Source organism: Salmo salar, chromosome ssa20 (genome assembly GCF_905237065.1).
Source record: "Salmo salar chromosome ssa20, Ssal_v3.1, whole genome shotgun sequence".
NCBI lineage: Eukaryota > Metazoa > Chordata > Actinopteri > Salmoniformes > Salmonidae > Salmo > Salmo salar.
This window is the reverse complement of record NC_059461.1, coordinates 14180713-14201119: the sequence shown is the minus strand read 5'-3', so window position 1 is coordinate 14201119 and position 20407 is coordinate 14180713. Positions and strand designations below refer to the sequence as shown.

Here is a 20407-nt window from a genome sequence, read left to right as displayed (position 1 = left end):
GTGCATCCTGTTTCCATTGATCATCCTTGAGCTGTTTCTACAACTTGGAGTCCACCTGTGGTAAATTCAATGGATTGGACATGATTTGGAAAGGCACACCTGTCTATATAAAAAGGTCCCACAGTTGACAGCGCATGTCAGAACTAAAAACCAAGCCATGAGGTCGAAGGAATTGTCCGTAGAGCTCCGAAACAGAATTGTGTCGAAGCGCAGATCTGGGGAAGGGTAACAAAACATTTCTGCAGCATTGAAGGTCCCCAAGAACACGGAGGCCATCATTCTTAAACGGAAGAAGTTTGGAACCACAAAGACTCTTCCTACAGCTGGCCGCCCAGCCAAACTGAGAAATCAGGGGAGAAAAGCCTTGGTCAGGGAGGTGACCCAAGAACCCAACGGTCACTCTGACAGAGCTCCCTAGAGTTCCTCTGTGGAGATGGGAGAATCTTCCAGAAGGACCACCATCTCTGCAGCACTCCACCAATCAGGCCTTTATTTTAGAGTGGCCAGAGCGAAGCCACTCCTCTGCAAAAGGCAAATGACAGCCTGCTTAGAGTTTGCCAAAAGGCACCTAAAGGACTCAGACCATGAGAAACAAGATTCTCTGGCCTGATGAAACCAAGATTTAACTCTTTGGCCTGAATGCCAAATGTGACGTCTGGAAGAAACCTGGCACCATCGCTACGGTAAAGCATGGTGGTGGCAGCATCATGCTGTGACGATGTTTTTTAGTGGCAGGGACTGGGAGACTAGTCAGGATCAAGGGAAAGATGAACGAAGCAAAGTACAGAGAGATCCTTGATGAAAACCTGCTCCAGAGTGAAGGTTCACCTTCCAACAGGGCAAATACCCTAAGCACATAGCCAAGACAACACAGGAGTGGCTTCAGGACAAGTCTTAATGTCCTTGAGTGGCCCAGCCAGAGCCCGGACTTGAACCCAATCTAACATCTCTGGAGTGACCTGAAAAATAGCTGTGCAGCGACGCTCTCTATCCAACCTGACAGAGCTTGAGAGGATCTGCAGAGAAGAATGGGAGAATACTGGTGTGCCAAGCTTGTAGCGTCATACCAAAGAAGACTCGAGGCTGTAATCACTGCCAAAGGTTCTTCAACACAGTACTGAGTAAAGGTTATGAAAAATGATATCAGTTTATTTTTGTATAAATGTAGAAAACAAATCCCCAAATCTGTTTTTGCTTTGTCATTATGGGTTAGTGTGCAGATTGATGAGGGGGGAAAAAACAAATGAATCCATTTTAGAATAAGGCTGTAATGTAACAAAATGTAGAAAAAGTCAAGGGGTCTGAATACTTTCCGAAATCCCCCGGGCGATTTTATTTGGCCCCCCAAGTTAAGGACTTAAAAAAATGTATTTCAGTTGTTGAACATAGAAGACTAACTTCGCCAGGAAATCAGCTCAAAGGGATTTTAATTTAGTATCTGTACCCAAGTATTCCCACGCATAAATAGAGAGGCATAAGTGATCGTATCCCAATGAAATCAAGGTTTAAAATTCTGTTTATGTCAAATACTATATATGTTTTGGATTGTTGCAGTCAATTTGCAGTGTACAAATGATTTATAACTATGTTCCGGGCCCCCCGACCATCCGCGGAAAAAAAATAATAATCTACCCAAGGCAGGGACCCTTGATGTAGTGCATGTGTAGTGTATAGTGCTGCATGGTTATAGCATATGAGCAGCCCGAACTAGCCCTAACCCTGAGAATTCGACACGTTTGACTTCTTTGGCGTCTTAGCTTTGTCTCAACTCAACAATAGAAAGTAGGCAGCACCGATGGGGAGATCCTGCATGTGTCCCCCTGCCCTAGGTCCACATCCCACAGACCTACTTATCTATTCTCTCCCCTATGCTAGAACTTCAGGGATTTCCTGTGTAAGGCATTGGGCAGCTCAGCCTCAGATCTGGAGTTTAACTGGGGGCGGTGCCGTCCATCGTGGCCAGCAGGTGTGAGATCTTGGCCCTCTGGGATGGAGTGATGGACTGGCTCATGTGGATGATGCAGTCCATGGTCACCTCAGGGTTGGCCTGCACAATGCTGGGATAACACACACACACACACACAGTACATACATACACACAGTACACACACACATACATACATAGGATTATATGCACACAGTACTTTCAAGTGTAGCAAATTATGTGTGTGTGTGTGTGTGTACCTGCGGATGTGTTTCAAGGCGTGGTCCCTCTTCAGGTACTTGATGTTCTCTCTGATGGCGGATCGTGTGCCGTCCTCTTTGGCCAAATGCTTCTCCAGCCACTCCACCACCGCTTTGTTATTGTCCCAAAGGTACGCCTGGAAATTAAGCACAGAACCTAACTCTAAAAACACTTCTAGACACCATGGATTGGAATAGATTGTGTAACCAGTGGGATTCGAACCTGGGTCCCCCACGCAGTAACCCAACGTCTTAAACACTGGACCAAAAATAACTAAATGTTCCGAGGGTGACAATTGGGATTACATGTTTCAGACAGGGGTACTCCATTACAATAGGATAACCTTGCTTGTATCACATGAACAGAGCCATTACGTTGTGACATCCATACCTGGACCGTGCCCTCGGTCTCCACAAACCAGCGGCGTAGCATGGACTGGATGTGTCCGTCACTCAGCTCTGGGTTGGCCTGCAGGACCTCGCACTTCACCACGCCCTCCAGCAGGAGGCGCCGCAGACGCCAGTAGAAGAAGCTCCGCACATTCTTCCAGTCCAGGATGTCCTGCATGTGACAACCACGTTACATAGACCATAGAGTGAGGGACACTAATTCCCCTGCCCCATTGTAGGTGTGGAGAATGGGACCGGACATCACACATTCATCTCCTCCTGTCTGCCCATGTGCACCCTTTGAGGTCTCATTGAACTTTATTTAGCTTTCCAGGGTTTGTTCTGTCACCTTCCATTGTTTGATTGACTATCACAACCAGGGGTTGGAACCAGTTCAGGGAACAAAGCCAAAAACCGGAAAAGAAAGGAATCTTTCAAGGAACAGAATCAGAACCGGGAACGAAAGTGATCTACACTGTTCTGGAACAGAACTGCCATTTTAAAAGAATGGCAACCGGTTAATAAAGTTATTTTATGTTCCAGCGTTCTTTCCAGTACCAAAAAAACCGCAACAAAGCACCTACGCAAAGCCCTCACACTGTCACTCAGAAATGTATTCCACTGTCTGCCTGCCAGCTGTGGCTACCTGCCCCTCCCCCTCCAAAGCATAGGCTACTGTATTCTAATGACGTTACAAGCATGACTCAGAAATTAGGGAGAGAGATTTTTAATGACAAGAATGGATTAACTTTTTCATGCTAGTTAAGGATACTATAGTTACCACATTCCACATTGGATTTATTAACTAAAAAAAGGTTAGGCAGCTAGCTCTGGTCCAACGTTAAGCCAACTCTTGGAAGTTCAAAGACATTCAAAGTTCCTTCATAGAAGCCGTTCTTCTGTAGGTATAATTCTGTGTGCCTAATTCAGATAATGCATGTCATAAGATGCCCAGAGCTTCAAGCCTCCTCCACCATCTCTCGCTCCCCACCCACAAAATTTCAGTCGCATCTCGCTATAGTTGCATGTCAACTATAGCTTGCCCGCTCCATAGCAAGCTGCTCAATCTACACTGATTGGTTAAGACATTTTATGTTGAGCTAAAATGTAAAAAAATAACAGACAGGAACAATATAAACCATTACTTTTTTTGTTTTCAAACTGGTTCAGAACTTTATTTTGCAAGTCGGAACAGTGGAAAGGAATTTAAATGTGGGTTCTGTTCAGAACGAAACAATTCAAAATTTTTTGGGGGTTCCAACTACGATCATAACACAGAGTGTTGTAGTAAAACACAAAGGGAGGATTTTTTTTTTTACCGTGATGGCACCCTTCTCGTGCATTCTACCAGGGGTGTCATGGAGGTCCACAAACTGCACTGCCACTTGGTGGTAGATGGGCAGCAGGAACTCCTCTCTGGCCCTCAGCTTGGCTTCCAGGTCCCGCCGCTGTTTGTCTGTCAGCTCCGGTGTACCTGGCCAGTCAAAAGGATTTATTAACCAATGTCTCCATGTTCATTAGGACACAGAATTAAAGATGTTTAAAAACATTTTGCAATGGAAAGCGGAAAATTAGCATTTCTTATTGGCCAAGTCCAGGAAGTCATGCCCTGTTTCCTTTCGTTTGGTGCCTAATGAACACGACCCAGCTGTTTTCTGAATGGTTGTCGAACCCCTGTGACTCTAGCACTGGTGGAAAATGTACCCACAGTAAAAGTAAAGATACCTTCATAGAAAATGACTCAAGTAAAAGTCACCCAGTAAAATACTACTTGAGTAAAACTATTTGGTTTTAAATATTTCAAAAGTAAATCATTTCACATTACTGATGTTAAGCAAACCAGCCACCACAATTTGCTTGTTTTTTAAATTTACAAATAGCCAGGGCACACTCCGACATAATTTCCAAATGAAAAATGTGTGTTTAGTAAGTCCGCCAGATCAGAGGCAGTAGGGATGACCAGGGATGTTCTGTTGATAAGTGTGTGAATTGGACAATCTTCCTGTCCTGCTAAGCATTTGAAACGTAACAAGTACTTTTGGGTTTCATGGAAAATGTACGGTGTAAAAAGTATATTATTTTCTAAAGGATTGTAGTTGAGCAAAAGTCTAAAATATGAATAGTAAAGTACAGATGCCTCAAAAAAACTACTTAAGTAGTACTTTAAAGTATTTTTACACCACTGGACTGTAGACATGGCAAACCTTTAAAGGTCTTGAACAGTCATTCTGAAAAGTACTTTCTCTCATGGCTAACTACCAGGACGTTTGAAAAGTGGGCAGGGAGTTTATATTCATGACCTTGACTGACAGCTCTTTGAAATGCCTGTCAAGCAAATTGGATGTCGTGAGCAAAATCATCAAAATCATTTGGTGATACACAACTCAACTCAAACAAAATTGAAATTGCATCAACATCTCCCGTTTAGCATGTCTCTTGTGATGCGGTTCACAGCATCACAGACAGATGTGCTGACTTGACAACTGCGTCAGAGTTTTGAACAAACCCCCCCCCCTCCCCTTTTGTTCCAAGTTGGCTGAAGACATAGCTAGCCAGTAACTAGCCAGACACAGATGAAAGGGGAAACCTAAGTCTCTTCGCCATAGATGAACAGGGTAAACTTAAAATTTGATTTGCTGATACCCCACAGTGAAATTTTTGCACCAGTAGAGTAGCTATCTAGCTATATAAAACAATGCCAGTCTGCAAACACATCCTCTACGATTTTATTTACAAGGTGGTACTTATTTAAATTAGGCAAGAGAATATCACGTTATCATCAGTGTATTAAAATGAGTGATGTCACACTATGCCCTTAATAATCCCGCCTCCTGAATCCAAGTGTTTGACATGGGGGGAGGGGACCAGTAACCTTGTGATCACACTTTATCAATGTAGAAGCAACAGTCACTGTTCATACTTTGATCAGGTTTCCTTCAAATTTCATAACTTGAAAAACACGATTGACTGTTCGTGACCTTTAGATTTTTTTTTACAATGCAAAAAAAAAAAAAACACAACACGATGCCCATATGTGTGGAACTACAGGTACTGTTGTAAGAGTTAACCAGGCTGTTTACCAAGCTGTTCAGCCAGACCGGCGTAGACCGAGTCGATCCGGCGCATGGTTTTCAACAGGTCCTTCCTGCGATACTTGATCTCCACAGTGCCCTCTGCCTCTAGCACACCACCCCTTGACAGGGAGAGGGGAGGAGATGAGACAGTAGGGAAAGGGGGATGAGAGAGAGTAGAAAGGGGAAAGGATTAAGAGAGCAGCTCATTCACATCGACTCCGGAGAGAAGCTGCCCTGCCATGTTAAAGAAAAGGCCCACCTGCTCTCTCTGTCTGCGTAGAGCTCCATGCACAGAAGGTTGATGGTGGGGTCGATCACCACCCAGGATCCCCCCCTCAGCTCAGCGTGCGGCGGGATGTAGATCAACACAGGCTGGCGGAACTCACGCAGGCCGTCCACGATATAGGCCCCATACTTCAGCACCTGGTCGTACATGTCTGAGAGAAATAAAAACGGACTTGCAGTTGTGGTAACACCAATATTTACAATATTGTTTTGAGATTTAGAAGAAAAAAAAACGGGGGGAAAAAAACGCTGTGTTGTAGTGGGGGGGGGGGGGTTCCAGTCAGTACCAGACTAGGGTTCAAATACTATTTGAAATCTTTCAAATGCATTGAGCGTTTGCTTTAGTCTGGCTGGAGAGAGCCAGGTGAGCAATACTTGCACTTGAGATGTCCTAGTAGTCCCATTGCAACAGGCAAGCTCAATCCAGCACAGATACAGTATTTGAAATGATTTTGAATAGTATTTGATCCCAGGTCGGCCAGTCAGTACCCTTCATTCCCCCGGAGAAGCCTCTCCAGTTGGCGAACACTATCAGAGGCAGCCGCTCGCGGTTGAAGTCACGGATGGCCTGGGCCGTCTTGAAGGCAGAGTCCGGGAACCACACCTGTCCGGCCTGCTGCACCAGCTGAGAGTGAGAGAGTGAGAGAGTGAGAGAGTGAGAGAGTGAGAGAGTGAGAGAGTGAGAGAGTGAGAGAGAGAGAGAGAGAGAGAGAGAGAGAGTGAGAGAGAGAGAGAGAGAGAGTGAGGGAGAGTGAGAGAGAGTGAGAGAGAGTGAGAGAGAGTGAGAGAGAGTGAGAGAGAGTGAGAGAGAGTGAGAGAGAGTGAGAGAGAGTGAGAGAGAGAGTGAGTGAGAGTGAGAGACACACAGAGGGATGTTAAACTCTGCTGCAGGCGTCGAATGAGTCTGCATTACCTTGTCAGATCACGTTTCCCTTTTCGAAAACTATCAAACGGCATCAAAACTTAACTCATGATGGTTTACTAACATGTCGCCTTGGCATACGACACAAGCAGGTCCATTGCATAATCGCTAATGCACACAACGTATAATGGAGGACACAAAGCCACTCACTCTGGCCTCAGAATCCAAGTTGGCTGGATCGGCCGGGATAGCCACCTCAACGGTGCGCGTTTCCACAGCGATGACACCAAGGGGAATCCCTCCTAACCTGTGGTGTTGTGTTACAAATTAGTTGGCAGTCTGCCTTCGGAACGACTACATCTCAGTGATTCCATATCCTGCAGGTATAACGCTGAACAAGTTGTTATAAGCATCTATGAGCCTTGATAATTGTATATAATAATTAAAATGTTATGTCCCTCTCTCTCCATGTATCAACTGACTCGAAATGACTGATACTTAGTAAGGGTCATTATGAGATGATTGTAAGACGTAACGGGGTCAAACATGCTCATGACTAGTCTTAAAATGCATGAATGTATTAAAACTGCATCATAATGCATTGTACCTGCAGGTTTTAAGAAATTGTTACATGCTTACAGAAGACATATGGGTATGTATGCATGCATGCATGTATGGATGTATGTATGCATGTATGTATGTATGTATGTATGCATGTATGTATGTATGCATGCATGAATGCATGTATGTATGGTCTCTATACAGTACACTCACCTGGCTCTGCCCACCACTACTGTCTGGGCCCAAGACCCCATCACCTCCATGAACGAGCCATGGTCACAAAATCCACTCTGCCAGGCTCCTTTTACAGCTAAACACAACACACAAAAAGTCTAGTCTTTGACAGCATTTTTTTTTTATATGCACTTTAAAAAGTTGGATTTGGTTTAATTCAATATACAGTACACTGCACTGGGGACATAGCCATGTCTATCAACTCAGGGGCTGGGGGAAATAGAATCTGGGCAGAGTTAAGAGGGTTATGTATGCTGCAGCGTGTGTCTCACTGGGGTGGGGCCTCCCGGCCAGTAGCCAGCGGGGGTCATAGGGAGCCTTCGTGGGGGTGAACTCGATCTCCCTCTCCACTGGGTCCTTGGGTGGTATCACCGGCACCGGAGAATGCTTGGTCTGAAATCAGAGTAGAACAATGTTCTGACAACTCCTATCTGGGGGTTGGTCGGCTGAGATTGACCCCTTACGGGACATCTTCAGCCTGGACCGAGATCCGTTTGGGCTGTCTTACCAAATTGGCGTCTCAGAGTAAAAGTGCTGATCTAGGATCAGTTCTGTCCAATCGCTCATAATGAATATGATTACATGGACAGAGGGGATATGATCCTAGATCGGCGCTCCTTCTCGGATAATCTTTATGAATATGGGGTCAGACCTGGTCTTCCTCTTTTTCTAATGTACCTTCGGCATATAGGAGAGCCAGCGCAGGATAGTGAAAACGCCCTCAAAGTCATCGGGCACCGTGGTGTGCGTCACTCCGTTGTTGTGCATGATCTGGACGCCTCCCAGCTGGTTGTTGGAGGTGTACACTTCTCGACCCAGAACCTGTGACGACAACAGCTTCACTGTCAAGGACAGTGGAAACGCGACACATATCCAGAGGATTATAGTACATTGCAGTTATAACGACTTAAAATAGGTTCCACTACTTATGAAACATGAGACTCCTTAACAGTCATACTGGGGTCATTGACACAAGAGTCATATTTTTGATCATAGCCCAAAAGGTGATTTATTCAATTCTTCCTGACTTTGTCAATCAACTTGTTCTCAACCAATCTAAATAATTGTTTAGTGTTTCTGTATCAATATGGACAAAACATATATATATTTTTTTAAATAAAGACCTTTGGGGTAATTTTGAACCCTGGCCAAAAACACCTAATCCGCCTATAGTCATTAGATAAATAGGACCTTTATTTGAATCTAGCTTTCTCTGGAGACATAAATACAAGTTATCCATAGTTATTCTATGGGAAATATTTTATAAATACCAGAATTCCTATAATATTCTATATGTGCAACTTTTTAAATGGTGTTTTGGTTGCTATAACATTTGGTTTGAAGTGACTGAGGATTTGGACATGCTTTTAGAAGCATCCTACCATAGGCCCTACCACTCCCATTGTTTCACTAGAAGCGATGCTAATGCTGGCTTCACGATAAGTAAATAAATAAAATTAAGCCATATTTTTGGTAATTGTTTCATGATCAATGGATTAAACATTGTCAATAAAATTAGGTATATTTACATTTTTGATGTACCGCCCCTTTAAAATGCAGTCGTTTTTTAGCTCAATATGTCAAAATGAATATTTACTTCAAAATTCTGAAAAACAAAATGATACTACAGTCAATTCATGGTAAATCAGCTTTTTAGTACTAATATGGTTTGTACTTTGGGAAAAAAGCTGCACATTAATGAAGGTTAACATTAATATTTTCGTTTTTATAGAATATGCTAATTAACAAATTTTTGCTAAAATAAGTCGGTTTTGATATTTGAAAAAAATCTGATAACATTATTTATATGTCTAATGAGGTCTTAATTATTATCAAGTTAATAGATGATTGTTGCTTGTCAAAATGACCCAAGTTTACATACCCATGTATGTAAATTATGTTGGTAGTATGAGGGTTAGAGGGGTATTTTAGGTAAAAAACATATTTTCATATATTATTTTGAACATACGAGCTCCATAGTTATCCTAACAGTGGGCCTGTGTTTACTTCTTGTGTCAGTCTCACCGAGTTCAAAAACGCATGATGAATCCAAGCAGACGGGACAGAGACATACCTTGTTGAGGGCTCCAGCCCCGGTCAAGATGATGTGGGAGTTCTCCACCTGGATGACCCTCTGCCCCAGACGCACTAGATAAGCCCCGATCCCAATGGCACGGCACGTCACCTGCAGTACCCAGGACATACAGTACCATGGCTTCAACATAAGCTACGAGGCATGCTATGCCTAACGACCTGGGTTATCTAACACCATACAAAGAGATGTGTGTGTGTGTGTGTGTGTGTGTCCGTGTCCTCCTGACCATGCTGATGGTGATGATCTCGTCATAGGCCTGGGAAGACTCCCCGGCGATGGTGCCTGATCCTCTCAGGTTCTCCACCCCAAGACCATCTTCGGTCCCTATGATGTCAGTGATGATGTACCTGGAGTACAGTCGACAGAGAGAGAGAGAGAGACAGAGAGAGACAGTCAGCGAACCTCTGGGATACCACACTGTCTTTGTTAGCTGTGCTAGTTGATAAGGGTGACTAGCACCAGAGGGGTATACTACAAAGCAGGTTCAAGGAGTTAGCCAGCTGACCTGCCATAACATTTTGATATTTCAAGATAAGCTTGAAAATGGGTATAGATATGACTTTTCAATTAGACTAAGTTGAGCATTTTTTTTTTTTTTTTTTAAATGTCCCATCAAATCAATAGTTATTTCTGGTTGCTTTTCAAAGTCAGCTGGCTAACTAATTGATCCTTCTTTGTTGTCTACTCCTCAGGTGAAGGGCTTGCGTGTGCCACCTGCTCTCTCCGCCCTCCTCCACGTGGTGGCAGTGGACAGCGTTGGTGGAGCTGATGCGGGTGTAGTCCTGGGGCGTCAGGTACAGATACTTGAAACCCTACAGGTGGAGACAAACAAAAAGGTTATCAGTTCCAAGAAAGTGGGCTAACACAGAAACGGGGCATGTCTGTGTAGAGGCTGATAAGAGGTTACAACAGGATTACACCTTGCCATTATGCCCCACAGAGAAAAATCAAATCACACCCACTCTTCTGATCACCAGTCAGTTTGCCCGACACAGTAGACCATGCCGCCAGCACATGGTAACAAAATCAGCTTTGCCAGTGTCACACAGACGGAAGGAATAACGTTAAGACTTTTTTCCACCTTTCAAATCAAACTTTATTGGTCACATGCGCCGAATACAACAAGTGTAGACTTTAACGTGAAATGCTTACTTACAAGCCCTTAACCGGCAGTGCAGTTCAAGAAGAGTGAAGAAAATATTTACCAAGTAGACTAAGATAAAGTATATGGTTGCATGGTATGCCCTTACAAGTCACAAACCTGCACCCAAAGACCTTTTTACAAGGCCACTGAAGACAACTCAGTAGCAGGCGTGCTCAACTGAACAGTCCTTGTAAAAAAGGTCTTACGTACACTGTAGAATCTACTGTTTAGTAGTGACTGGTGATAAGTCACCTTGTAAGGGTCCTGGGGGTCGTTCCAGGCAACCTGAAACATGCGTCTTATCTCCTCGGCCAGGCCGATGCGCGCCCCGCTGTTGGCTGAGATGTAGATGCGTGGAATGCCCTCGGCCCGGGCCATCTCCGACGCCCTCAGGAACAGCTGGTCCTCCTGGGGCCCGAACGAGCCAATCATATAGGTGATGTCGTTGCAGATGACGATGATGTCGCGGCCCTCGGGATACTCTAGCGTCTTCATCCGCATCCGAAAGGCTACCATTCCTACCTGGGAGAGAGGGATAGAGAGCCAAGGAGAGTATTCAGGATTGCCAGGGGGGGGGGTTCGGGACAACATAGGGGGTTTTTAAAAGAAAGATGGCCCTGCTCGTCTCTAACACTAGAATATGTTGTCGTTCCGAGCACGCTATGTGCTCTACCTCGTTGTCTCCAGGCAGGCGGTTCATCTGCACCAGTCGGTCATGCGGGTCCAGCACCAGCTCGGTGCACATCAGCACGTCTTTAGGGTAGCTGTCCCCCGGACCCCAAAGCTTAAAGAGGGCCTATAAGACACAAAAGGTAAAAAACAAATAGAAAAAACAAAAAGTCCCTGCAGTTAAAAAGGGTCAAGTGTCAAAAAGAGAGAGGAACCCCCACCTGTCGGAACATCTCTGGGAAGTCGTAGACGTAGGTGGTGCCCAAGGTCTGGGCCTGGAAACGTTTGGACTGCAGCAGGTCCTTGGTGACATAGGGATGGTTGATGAGCATGCCGTGCAGAGGGCCCTGCTTGTCCCCGTACGACTGGAACATGATCTAGAGGTCAGAGGGCAGACGGAGGTCAGTGGTCAGCTGCAGCTCATTGCATCGAATGGATAGAGAAACTGAAATAGAAAGAATAATTTATAAATTATTTGTGAAGCATCCATATAGTTTTCAGGAATTTACATTTACATTTTAGTCATTTAGCAGACGCTCTTATCCAGAGCGACTTACATTTCATACAATGCATTTTTTTTTTGTACTGGCCCCCCGTGGTAATCGAACCCACAACCCTGGCGTTGCACACACCATGCTGGCGTTGCAAACACCATGCTCTACCAACTGAGCCACAGGAATACCCTGTGAAGCGTTCAGCAAATTGTAGACCCTGCTGCACTGCTAATTCAACACTATTTCTCTGGCTGCGCATTGTGCACCGATCTGTGCCAGTGAGCTGATCCCAGCCTGCGTACCGGTTTATAGTGCTCTTCCTGATCGGCCTACCTGTCCCGTTGAGGGGTCTGTGACCTCCTTATACAAGCTGATGTCCAAGTAGTAGCCGGACTCGTTGGTGAGGAACAGACGGATGGGGATGGCGGTCCCAGTGGGCGTTAGCCGGATGTTGATCTTCAGCTCGGCCTGGAGCACCCGGAGCTTCCACAGCCTACTGCCGTAACGCATCACCATGGAGCGCACCGACTCCTCAATCTACAGGACACAGATTGGCAACACACACACACATCATGATATAACGTCACTTTAACTGGCTCATGAAACCCCACAATCCTTTGTGTTAGGCAAACAAGATATGCTTTTCCTCGTGGGTATGGGCAGGTGTGCCCCTTCTGTCCAATGAAGTCATTTCTGGGCAATATTTCTGTCCATTTATGGAACCCTTTTTGGCTCAGGAGTCACATAAGCCCCTTTAAGATGGACTATTACTAAATGGGATTGTTGTCAAAATCCCTTGTCTCAGAGGAGCCAACAGCACAGAGAGCAGAGGCACACAGACCTTGGAGGGGTCCATGATGACGGTCGGGACAAAGTTGAGGAAGATGTGGTTGCAGTCGGTGCGCCATTTGGTGTTGCTGAAGGCCACCTCCAGCTCATCCATGGCCTCCAAGAGAAGACGCTCACCCTCGTTCTGTAGGTACTCAAATGACGCTTCCTGGACAGAGAGAAAGGGGTGCTAGCGTTTTGAGAGAAAAGTCATATTCCAAGCAAGATAAATTATTTATCGTCAATGAAAGGGAGCAAAATCAATACATGTATTTTTAACTCCGGTTTAGAAGAGATTTTTTTGTAAGGGACCTCCTTGCGGCGTTTATTCCCCCCTCCCTCCTGTACCTTTGTGATGAGGTCAGAGTGGCGCATGATGGCTCGGATGAAGTAGCGGTAGTCTGTGACCTCAGCGCCCTCCTGCACGCGAGCGGCACCCAGGTACTGGTGCATCTTGCTGTTGGAACAGGGCACGGCCGTCAGGTCAAAGTTACGCATGCGGTTCAGCTCCAGCTGGAAGGCCAGAGCAGGCTCTAGGTTCCTGTAGATACGATCCTCCTGAAACTGAGAGAGACACGCACACAGGTGGAGAGAGAGTGGGTTTACTAGTGTTTTAAGGCTGTTCATGTATAACAAATGTCTGGGTATTGTTAAAAATAAAAAATAAACAATTGTAAAGAAGTTTTTTTTTTTACCCCGTCTCTGGCTCTGAAAGTGAAGAACTTGGGAAATTCCCTCTGGTAAAAATCAAAGAGGAAAATTAGATTCATCTTGGTCGTATTCATTAGGCACCAAATGGAAGAAAATTGACGGAAACAGGAAGGGACTACCTGACGTTGTCCAATAAGAAACGCTTGTTTTCGTTTTCTGTTGCAAAACGCTTTGCTGCGGTGTGCACTAATGGAAACGACCGTGCTTTTATTAGCCATAGTTTAATTGTAAGTTAATATTAAGTTAATAGTATATTAATAGTAAATCCAAAGTAGATTAAAATTAAGTTAATAGTAAGTCAAATCAGATTAATAGTAAGAGATGACGGAGCACTATTCACAGTCGTATTCAACAACAGCAAAGGGATATTTCAAAATGTAGCCTCGTACGACCATCTCGATCTCGCGAACTTACAATCCGTTTCGCTTCATGGATTCCATGTAACAGAATGGAAGCTTGCGAGACCAGGATGGTCGTACGAGGCTATTTCATAATGGTCTCGTAGAAACATCTTACCCTCTGTGCGACTAAAAACGTGATCCTTCGGATGCCGTGCTCAAAGAGTAACACTTTCTGTAATAAGAAATGATCATATCAAGTATAATCCTGGTGCAGAAATCATAGGACATACTGGGAGAATAATGAAGAGAATCCTAACTTCCACTTAAGTCAAATATTCACTTCATCCTGTGTTGAGGTCAATGGGAGACTAAGTTCAAAGTCAACGTGAGCAGAAGCTAGGATTCACCCCTATGAGAAAAAAGCCCAGACATAATTATACTGTGAGAGTTTGGTGGGATGAACCGTGCTGCTGACCTTAGACTGGGCGAAGGCAGCGAAGGCTGTGACCAAGGTATCGTCATCCTCCGTGTCCGCTGACTTGATGGACACATTGATGATGTGGATGGGGTTCTCCTTCATGTTCTGCTGGAGCGCACGGGGAAATAATCACAGCTTAGTGAGAAATGTCAGCCTTCACCTCGTATACAAAACACTCAGATTGTAGCTGTATAGTTCATATGCAAAGATGTCAATATTATATAATATCCATTTCTTATCTAATGAAACAAATGATTCGTTTTAGGCAAACAATACATTTTTGTTGTTGTTCTAACGAGGTATTTTCTCGCCAATATTTCTGGCCATTTAGTAGACCCCTTGTGGCTTGAGAGCACCCCCAGAAGCAACAATTCCATAAAGCCTCTAACACGATCCCATCACATGGTCACCTTGCAGTTATCCTCCTCGTAGAGGCTGGAGCAGGCCTCGGGGAAAAGCGGGCTCTCCAGAACCGGGTCAGCAAAACTGGAGATAACCTCATCAAAGTTCCTGCACACACACCCAGCAGATGGACATACACCCAATATTCCATTTGTTTTGTGTTAACCGCGACTGTTCGCTAAAGTTGGCTAACAGCCTGAGAAGATTGTGTGCCGCGAACGTAAATGTCTGTTTCGGGTCTAAACTTCCACTAAAAATAATCAAGTGGCCATGTAGACTTTCTACTATAATTAGTAGGAATAGTTAAGTCGTTTACAGTTTGAATATTGTCGCTAGAAAGCCACAGTAATCCAAAAAAGTAGCTGTTTGATGTTTCACCATAACATTTTGGAATGTTCATTCAAATCGTTCAACTGAAATTGTGACAACATGTAAGCTGCAAACAGAAGCCTTGTTGAACTCGCCTCAGGTCGGGACAAGGCTTATTATTACCCCATATTACAAGACATCCAAGAGTTGTTCTGGGTTTTTTTACCTTTTGAAGTCTTCGAAACACTGGAAGGCCACCATGGCTCCCATGCGCTGACAGGGGGGAGAGAAAACCCCATCTAGGAAGAGTTCGCTACCCTGCCGCCTCATCTCAAACTGTCCCACACTGTTCACCGGCATCGCCAACCTGGGGGAAGGGAGGACAACACACTGGTGACTCCTGGGTAGGGTTGGGGTGGGCACTGGGAGTAATGGTATAGCATACTGTACCTGTTTTCTTTCCACAAAGCATAACAATACATTTGTTTTGTTTGATAATACGTTTGAAATGAACTGACTGATTGTGTATAACTGACTATGGTTGATTGAAAGAGGCCGGGCAGATTACTATAGTGGCCTATGAGGGTCAAATCTGCAACAGGAGAATACTTTTTGCGCTTTTTGTCACAAAAAAAGGGGGTTTAAAACACACATTGCAAACAGTAGGTCAGACAAAGTACATATGCTTCTCAAAAGCTACATCTCTATGAAAGTTGAGAAAGGAAAAAAAATGGGAAGAATATAAATTAGGAAGGACGTGTTGGAAGAGTCCTTGGGCAGAGGTTTATGGTTTTTTTTTTTTTAAAGATGGGGGAAGAGCACAACAGCGCATTCAGCCATGCATTGCTAGGAGACATACACAGACGGAGCCAGACACAGTGTGGCAGGCTGCCTGGAAGGAGGAGCTGTACTCTACCTGTTCAGAGTAGGGCTGCTCCCTCTGAAATCAGATCATTGACAGGTGAATGTAAGCAGTGGATCATCCACCTTGACCACAATGCATTCTTATTAGTGTCAAAGCACTTTATGGCATACTCTAGCTTTGCACATTAATAATGACCATGAAAAACCATTCCGAAGTTAAAATGTTAAAAGCAGCAAATGAGTCATTTTATTTTAACTACTGGGTGTGATTGAGATCCATTGTGATTTATCAAGTTGCAATTACAAAACCTGACTTCTAACAAGACAGGACAGAGGAGAGGGGAAAGCCGAAAGTCAATTCCTTGCAATTGGGCCTGACTTTCAGTGAATTGAATTTTCGCAACTGAAAATCAAAAAATTAAGATAAAAATAACCTGTAAGAAAATGTTTAAACCAAAACGGAAGTCAGCTTCCTGGTTTGTGGAATGGAGCTTTGGCATCTTGAGTCCATCCCAATAGTTTACTTATGTCTGACGGTTTGCCCTAAAATGGCAGCGGAGAAACGATTACATTGAAGGGCTTGTCCCAAAGGGGAGAGGGTTATGGGGGTGTCAGGAAGGACAAAGATGATCTACTGCTCTACACAAAAGGAAGCAGCACACAGACTGTACCATGACCAGGGTTCACAGGCCCTATTAGTGCTCTCAGTATAGAGACTGAACACGTTCTCAGAGATGCTGAGCATGTAGAGTTGAGTGGATTACGTGTTGGCGCGCGCTGAGTGAATCACTCGGGTGAATCTCTCGCTTGTTGATGTGGAGAAATGGGAAACAGGAGCAAATCAATGAGAACCAGAGGAATACTGGACTGCAGAGAAATGGTATAAAAACGTACCAAATTTTTTTTTTTTAAAAGGATAAAATACAACGATTGGCTCATTCACTAACAAATATACAAAAGATTTCCATTCCCATCGCTTGAGAATAATTCAAATCCTTATGTGGTGAAAAGTAAATTAGCTAACTAAATATAACCAACTTTCTTTTCATTAACAACAGTTATCATCATGGCACAGTTGTAACTTTAGGTTGTAAACTAACCATCTTTCCTGTCTATTTCAAATTGCACCCACCGTGTCCCTTCTTTCTCAACTCAATACTTTTTAACCGGGGATAGTTGGCAGCTATGGAAACCTTGTATTGAAAGTGGCAACTCCAGAGTTGGGACATTGTAGGTTACGTTTGATGTAGAGCTGCTTTGTGACGCTGGTAGAGAACTGGTGTCTGGGTACCTGTTGGGGTGGGACGACGGCAACATGAACTGGAAGTCTACGGCACACGTCCCGTCCGGCAACTGGTGATGCTGGAGGCTGTTCAGCTCGTAAGCAATGTAGCCCCTTCGCACGTACACCTATAGGTAGGGGGACCACGGTAGGCAGACATCTTAGCTCAAATCTACATCAGGAAGAAGCCATGTCAGGTTTATACGCTGTTCACTATGCTCACCTCCAAGGCAGCCATGCACACCACCCGGTTAGAGTGGTAGAAGAAATTGGGCAAGACGTCAAAGATGGAAGTCTCAGACAGGATGAGTTTCTGCCCGAGGACAAAAGCAATATTATCCTTCGGATCTTACGGAAGTATAACAAAACAAAATAGCTGTTTTGGAGAAATACTTGACGCTCACCTTCAGGTTCTCTGGGCAGAACTGGTGTCCATACATGTCGATGGCAGACAGAAAGATGGACTCCACCTGGTTGTGCCTCAGTTCATAAGAGGGCAGATGGGAAGCGATCAAAACCTGCAAAATACACACTTGTCCATCAATATTCAGAACATTGTTTTGAAGCTACTAAACTACATACAATATGTAGTGCCCATCTAAGTGAATTACATCTACCATCTTAACAGACTGACTGGGGGTCTTAGAATGTTGAAGAACGGTACATTTCGTTGTGCGAAAACATCGTTCGGCACAAACGGTTGCGAAACGTACCTGTCTGGCACGCAGTGCCACCTTTGCATTCTCCATCTTGTTGAGCAGTGTGAGCTCATTCAGGATGACCATCAGCTCGTCTGCTAGGGTGGGGTCCCGCCCACACAGCTGATCCTAAACGTCACCAGGGACACACAGCACACTTCCTATTAGCATTGGTGAGCCTTGAAACATGTCCCCGTCACCATCAATTGCAGATGAAGGAAAACTGCGGTGTCTACACTGAAAATTACACCATTTTTAAAAAGTGTGGGTTCATTACCCAGTGACAAAGTCAATGAGAGGAACAGTTTGCAGTTTGCGTTGGTTGACCCCTCCAAAACAGCAAAAACATTAGCGCAATGCAGTTCCCTTTATATTGAATTTATGTTTAAGCTTCATTTCATTGTTATTCATCAAGTGGACGCGAAGCTGTGGGTGTTTAGCCGAGTGAGAGAGAGAGAGAGAGTAGCCTTACGATGAGTATGGTGACCAGGATGTTCTTCTTGGAGACCTGAGCGTGAGAAAAGATGCTCTCCAGCACAGGGGTCATGTCAGGCTTGTACTGCTCCCTCAGGTTGATCACACACTTGTCGTAGTGAGCTGTTCACAAAAAGAAAATGTGGCCATAATGCATCACCGCGATATAAAATAAGTCATAAACAGCAGGATATTGTCTCAATTATATCCACAGTGAAACACCAAATCACCTTGCTGGAATTGCGTCTCCACCTGAAGGTAACACTTGAGCAGATCCAGCACCACAGACTTCATGTACCCTCGGATTCCACTGCGGTACCTGCGGGCAAATTCATCCACCCACTATCACAATCCAACATCCTATCTGAAGTCGTACATGTCATGGAGCAATGATTCAGATAATGAATTAAGAGAAGTGCGACCTCTGCACCAGCTGGACGATACTCTGAGTGTTCATGAAGAACACTTCCCGGTCGGCCTTCTTCTGAAGGGTGGCTGCGTGGCTGTCCAAGATACAGGCAATCTGAAATGGATGGGAAACCAATTCACCAAGTGTACTGTAGAGCAGACCTGGGTTCAAAAATCAGGGGTTGGAACCCAACTTATTTCCAATCGTTTCATTCCACTGTTCTAACCAGCATAAAAGTTCTGAACCGGTTTGAACCAGGAAAAAAAAAGGGTACCGGTTTATATTGTTCCTTTTTTAACTACAAAAAGCAACATCATTTTTACATTTAGCGCATTAAATTACTCCACCAATCAGTAGAGATAGAGCTGTTTTCTATAGACCGGAAAAGCTAGTTTACATGCTTGACTCATACAGACAAGTGCTGGGCGTGAGATGCGACTGAAATTCTGCAGGGTGAGGAGAGAGCGAAAAGAGACGGGCGGGCACGGAGGAGGCCTGGCTTGAAGCACTGGGCCTCACGATATGACTTGCATTATAATGCGTTTAGGATATTAGCATAAGGCCTAACATTACTTCAATGAATTCCATAATTCTTTATATTCTACTAGATTCCTATATACTAGTGGCTAATATGGAGGAACTTTGTACCCGGTTCTGTTTCCGTTCTTCAAAGAATATTGTTATTTTCCAGTTTTCGGTTCTGTTCCCTGAACCGGTTCCAACCCCTGATTCAAATACACACCATTAGAAAAGTTCCAGATACTTTGAGCGTTAGCTATAGCTTAAGGCTAAGTCACCCACCCTCTGGCTGGGGAACTGGCAGAGCACCGAGGTGATGTTGCTGGCGTACTGGGCCATGACCTTGCGGATGGCCTTCTCGACGCTGGGCGGGATGCGGCTGGCCACGCTCGTCATTAACTCCTGGAGCTCCAGCAGGGGCAGCGAGGGGTCCCGCAGGGTCTTCATCAGGGTGTCCACCCACTGCTTCACCTGCAGGCAGGGGGGGGGGGACATGCTGCCATCACACACCCCAATAACACCCCCCCGTCCCACAGCTTGACCGAAATCCCTATTCTACAGTGTGCACAAGGCATGCCATTCTATTGCCTGCGTTCCATACACGTCTTTATAGAAATCATCCAAGAATGACGTGGTTCCAGAGAACTTAAAGCACTTTTTTGGGATGTTGTGAGATCTGATCGTCTGCTAATAACGACGAACTGGAAAAAAGCAGTAAGCCACTGTATTGGTACGCGCTGCACAGCTGCAGTGGGTGGAGGCCCTCACCTTGTTGCTGAAGTAGGGCTCGGTGAGGCAGTAGCCGGCCATGACCTTGACCAGGTTCTCCAGGACCATGTGGAAGATCTGGTGGAGCTTCTCCCCCACGATGGGCAGCGGCTGCTGGGCCGGGAAGGAGGCCGTGTTCAGCTCCACCTAGGAGATCCACAGGAAGATGGGGATCGGATAAAAACAGCCTCCAAATGTGGACCTGACCACCAAGCCACCCTGCGATTGACTGACTGAAAGTGTATGATTTACATGACGTGTGTTTTAAACGTGTAGCATCATTTTTTTGTACTATGTGATTTGTATCGTATTACATGATATTTCTTAAAAAG

General features: G+C 44.8%; 1 protein-coding gene across 10 annotated transcripts in view; it reads right to left on the bottom strand.

Moving 5' to 3' along the window:
- Positions 1 to 864: 864 nt before the first annotated feature.
- Positions 865 to 20407, bottom strand: part of LOC106580110 (acetyl-CoA carboxylase 2) — a 43348-nt gene continuing 23805 nt past the window's right edge. For 5 of the 10 annotated variants that reach the window (XM_014160783.2, XM_014160782.2, XM_014160793.2 and 2 more), the window contains 35 exons: positions 20076 to 20222; positions 19590 to 19778; positions 18802 to 18902; positions 18610 to 18698; positions 18378 to 18502; positions 17921 to 18034; positions 17612 to 17725; positions 17431 to 17520; positions 17217 to 17335; positions 15978 to 16001; positions 15288 to 15428; positions 14761 to 14860; positions 14348 to 14458; positions 14048 to 14104; positions 13516 to 13557; positions 13169 to 13384; positions 12834 to 12989; positions 12326 to 12529; positions 11720 to 11875; positions 11503 to 11625; positions 11082 to 11351; positions 10400 to 10497; positions 9912 to 10032; positions 9665 to 9775; positions 8269 to 8412; positions 7863 to 7983; positions 7570 to 7666; positions 7006 to 7102; positions 6423 to 6558; positions 5908 to 6085; positions 5655 to 5767; positions 3894 to 4048; positions 2576 to 2746; positions 2185 to 2321; positions 865 to 2057 (listed from right to left, as the gene is read on the bottom strand). In XM_014160783.2, the coding sequence (XP_014016258.2) occupies positions 1931 to 2057; positions 2185 to 2321; positions 2576 to 2746; positions 3894 to 4048; positions 5655 to 5767; positions 5908 to 6085; positions 6423 to 6558; positions 7006 to 7102; positions 7570 to 7666; positions 7863 to 7983; positions 8269 to 8412; positions 9665 to 9775; positions 9912 to 10032; positions 10400 to 10497; positions 11082 to 11351; positions 11503 to 11625; positions 11720 to 11875; positions 12326 to 12529; positions 12834 to 12989; positions 13169 to 13384; positions 13516 to 13557; positions 14048 to 14104; positions 14348 to 14458; positions 14761 to 14860; positions 15288 to 15428; positions 15978 to 16001; positions 17217 to 17335; positions 17431 to 17520; positions 17612 to 17725; positions 17921 to 18034; positions 18378 to 18502; positions 18610 to 18698; positions 18802 to 18902; positions 19590 to 19778; positions 20076 to 20222 (4494 nt within the window). In that variant the 3' untranslated portion in view covers positions 865 to 1930. The remainder of the gene's footprint in view (positions 2058 to 2184; positions 2322 to 2575; positions 2747 to 3893; positions 4049 to 5654; positions 5768 to 5907; positions 6086 to 6422; positions 6559 to 7005; positions 7103 to 7569; positions 7667 to 7862; positions 7984 to 8268; positions 8413 to 9664; positions 9776 to 9911; positions 10033 to 10399; positions 10498 to 11081; positions 11352 to 11502; positions 11626 to 11719; positions 11876 to 12325; positions 12530 to 12833; positions 12990 to 13168; positions 13385 to 13515; positions 13558 to 14047; positions 14105 to 14347; positions 14459 to 14760; positions 14861 to 15287; positions 15429 to 15977; positions 16002 to 17216; positions 17336 to 17430; positions 17521 to 17611; positions 17726 to 17920; positions 18035 to 18377; positions 18503 to 18609; positions 18699 to 18801; positions 18903 to 19589; positions 19779 to 20075; positions 20223 to 20407) is intronic. The other 5 variants (XM_014160788.2, XM_014160787.2, XM_045702964.1 and 2 more) reach the window with 5 other exon arrangements.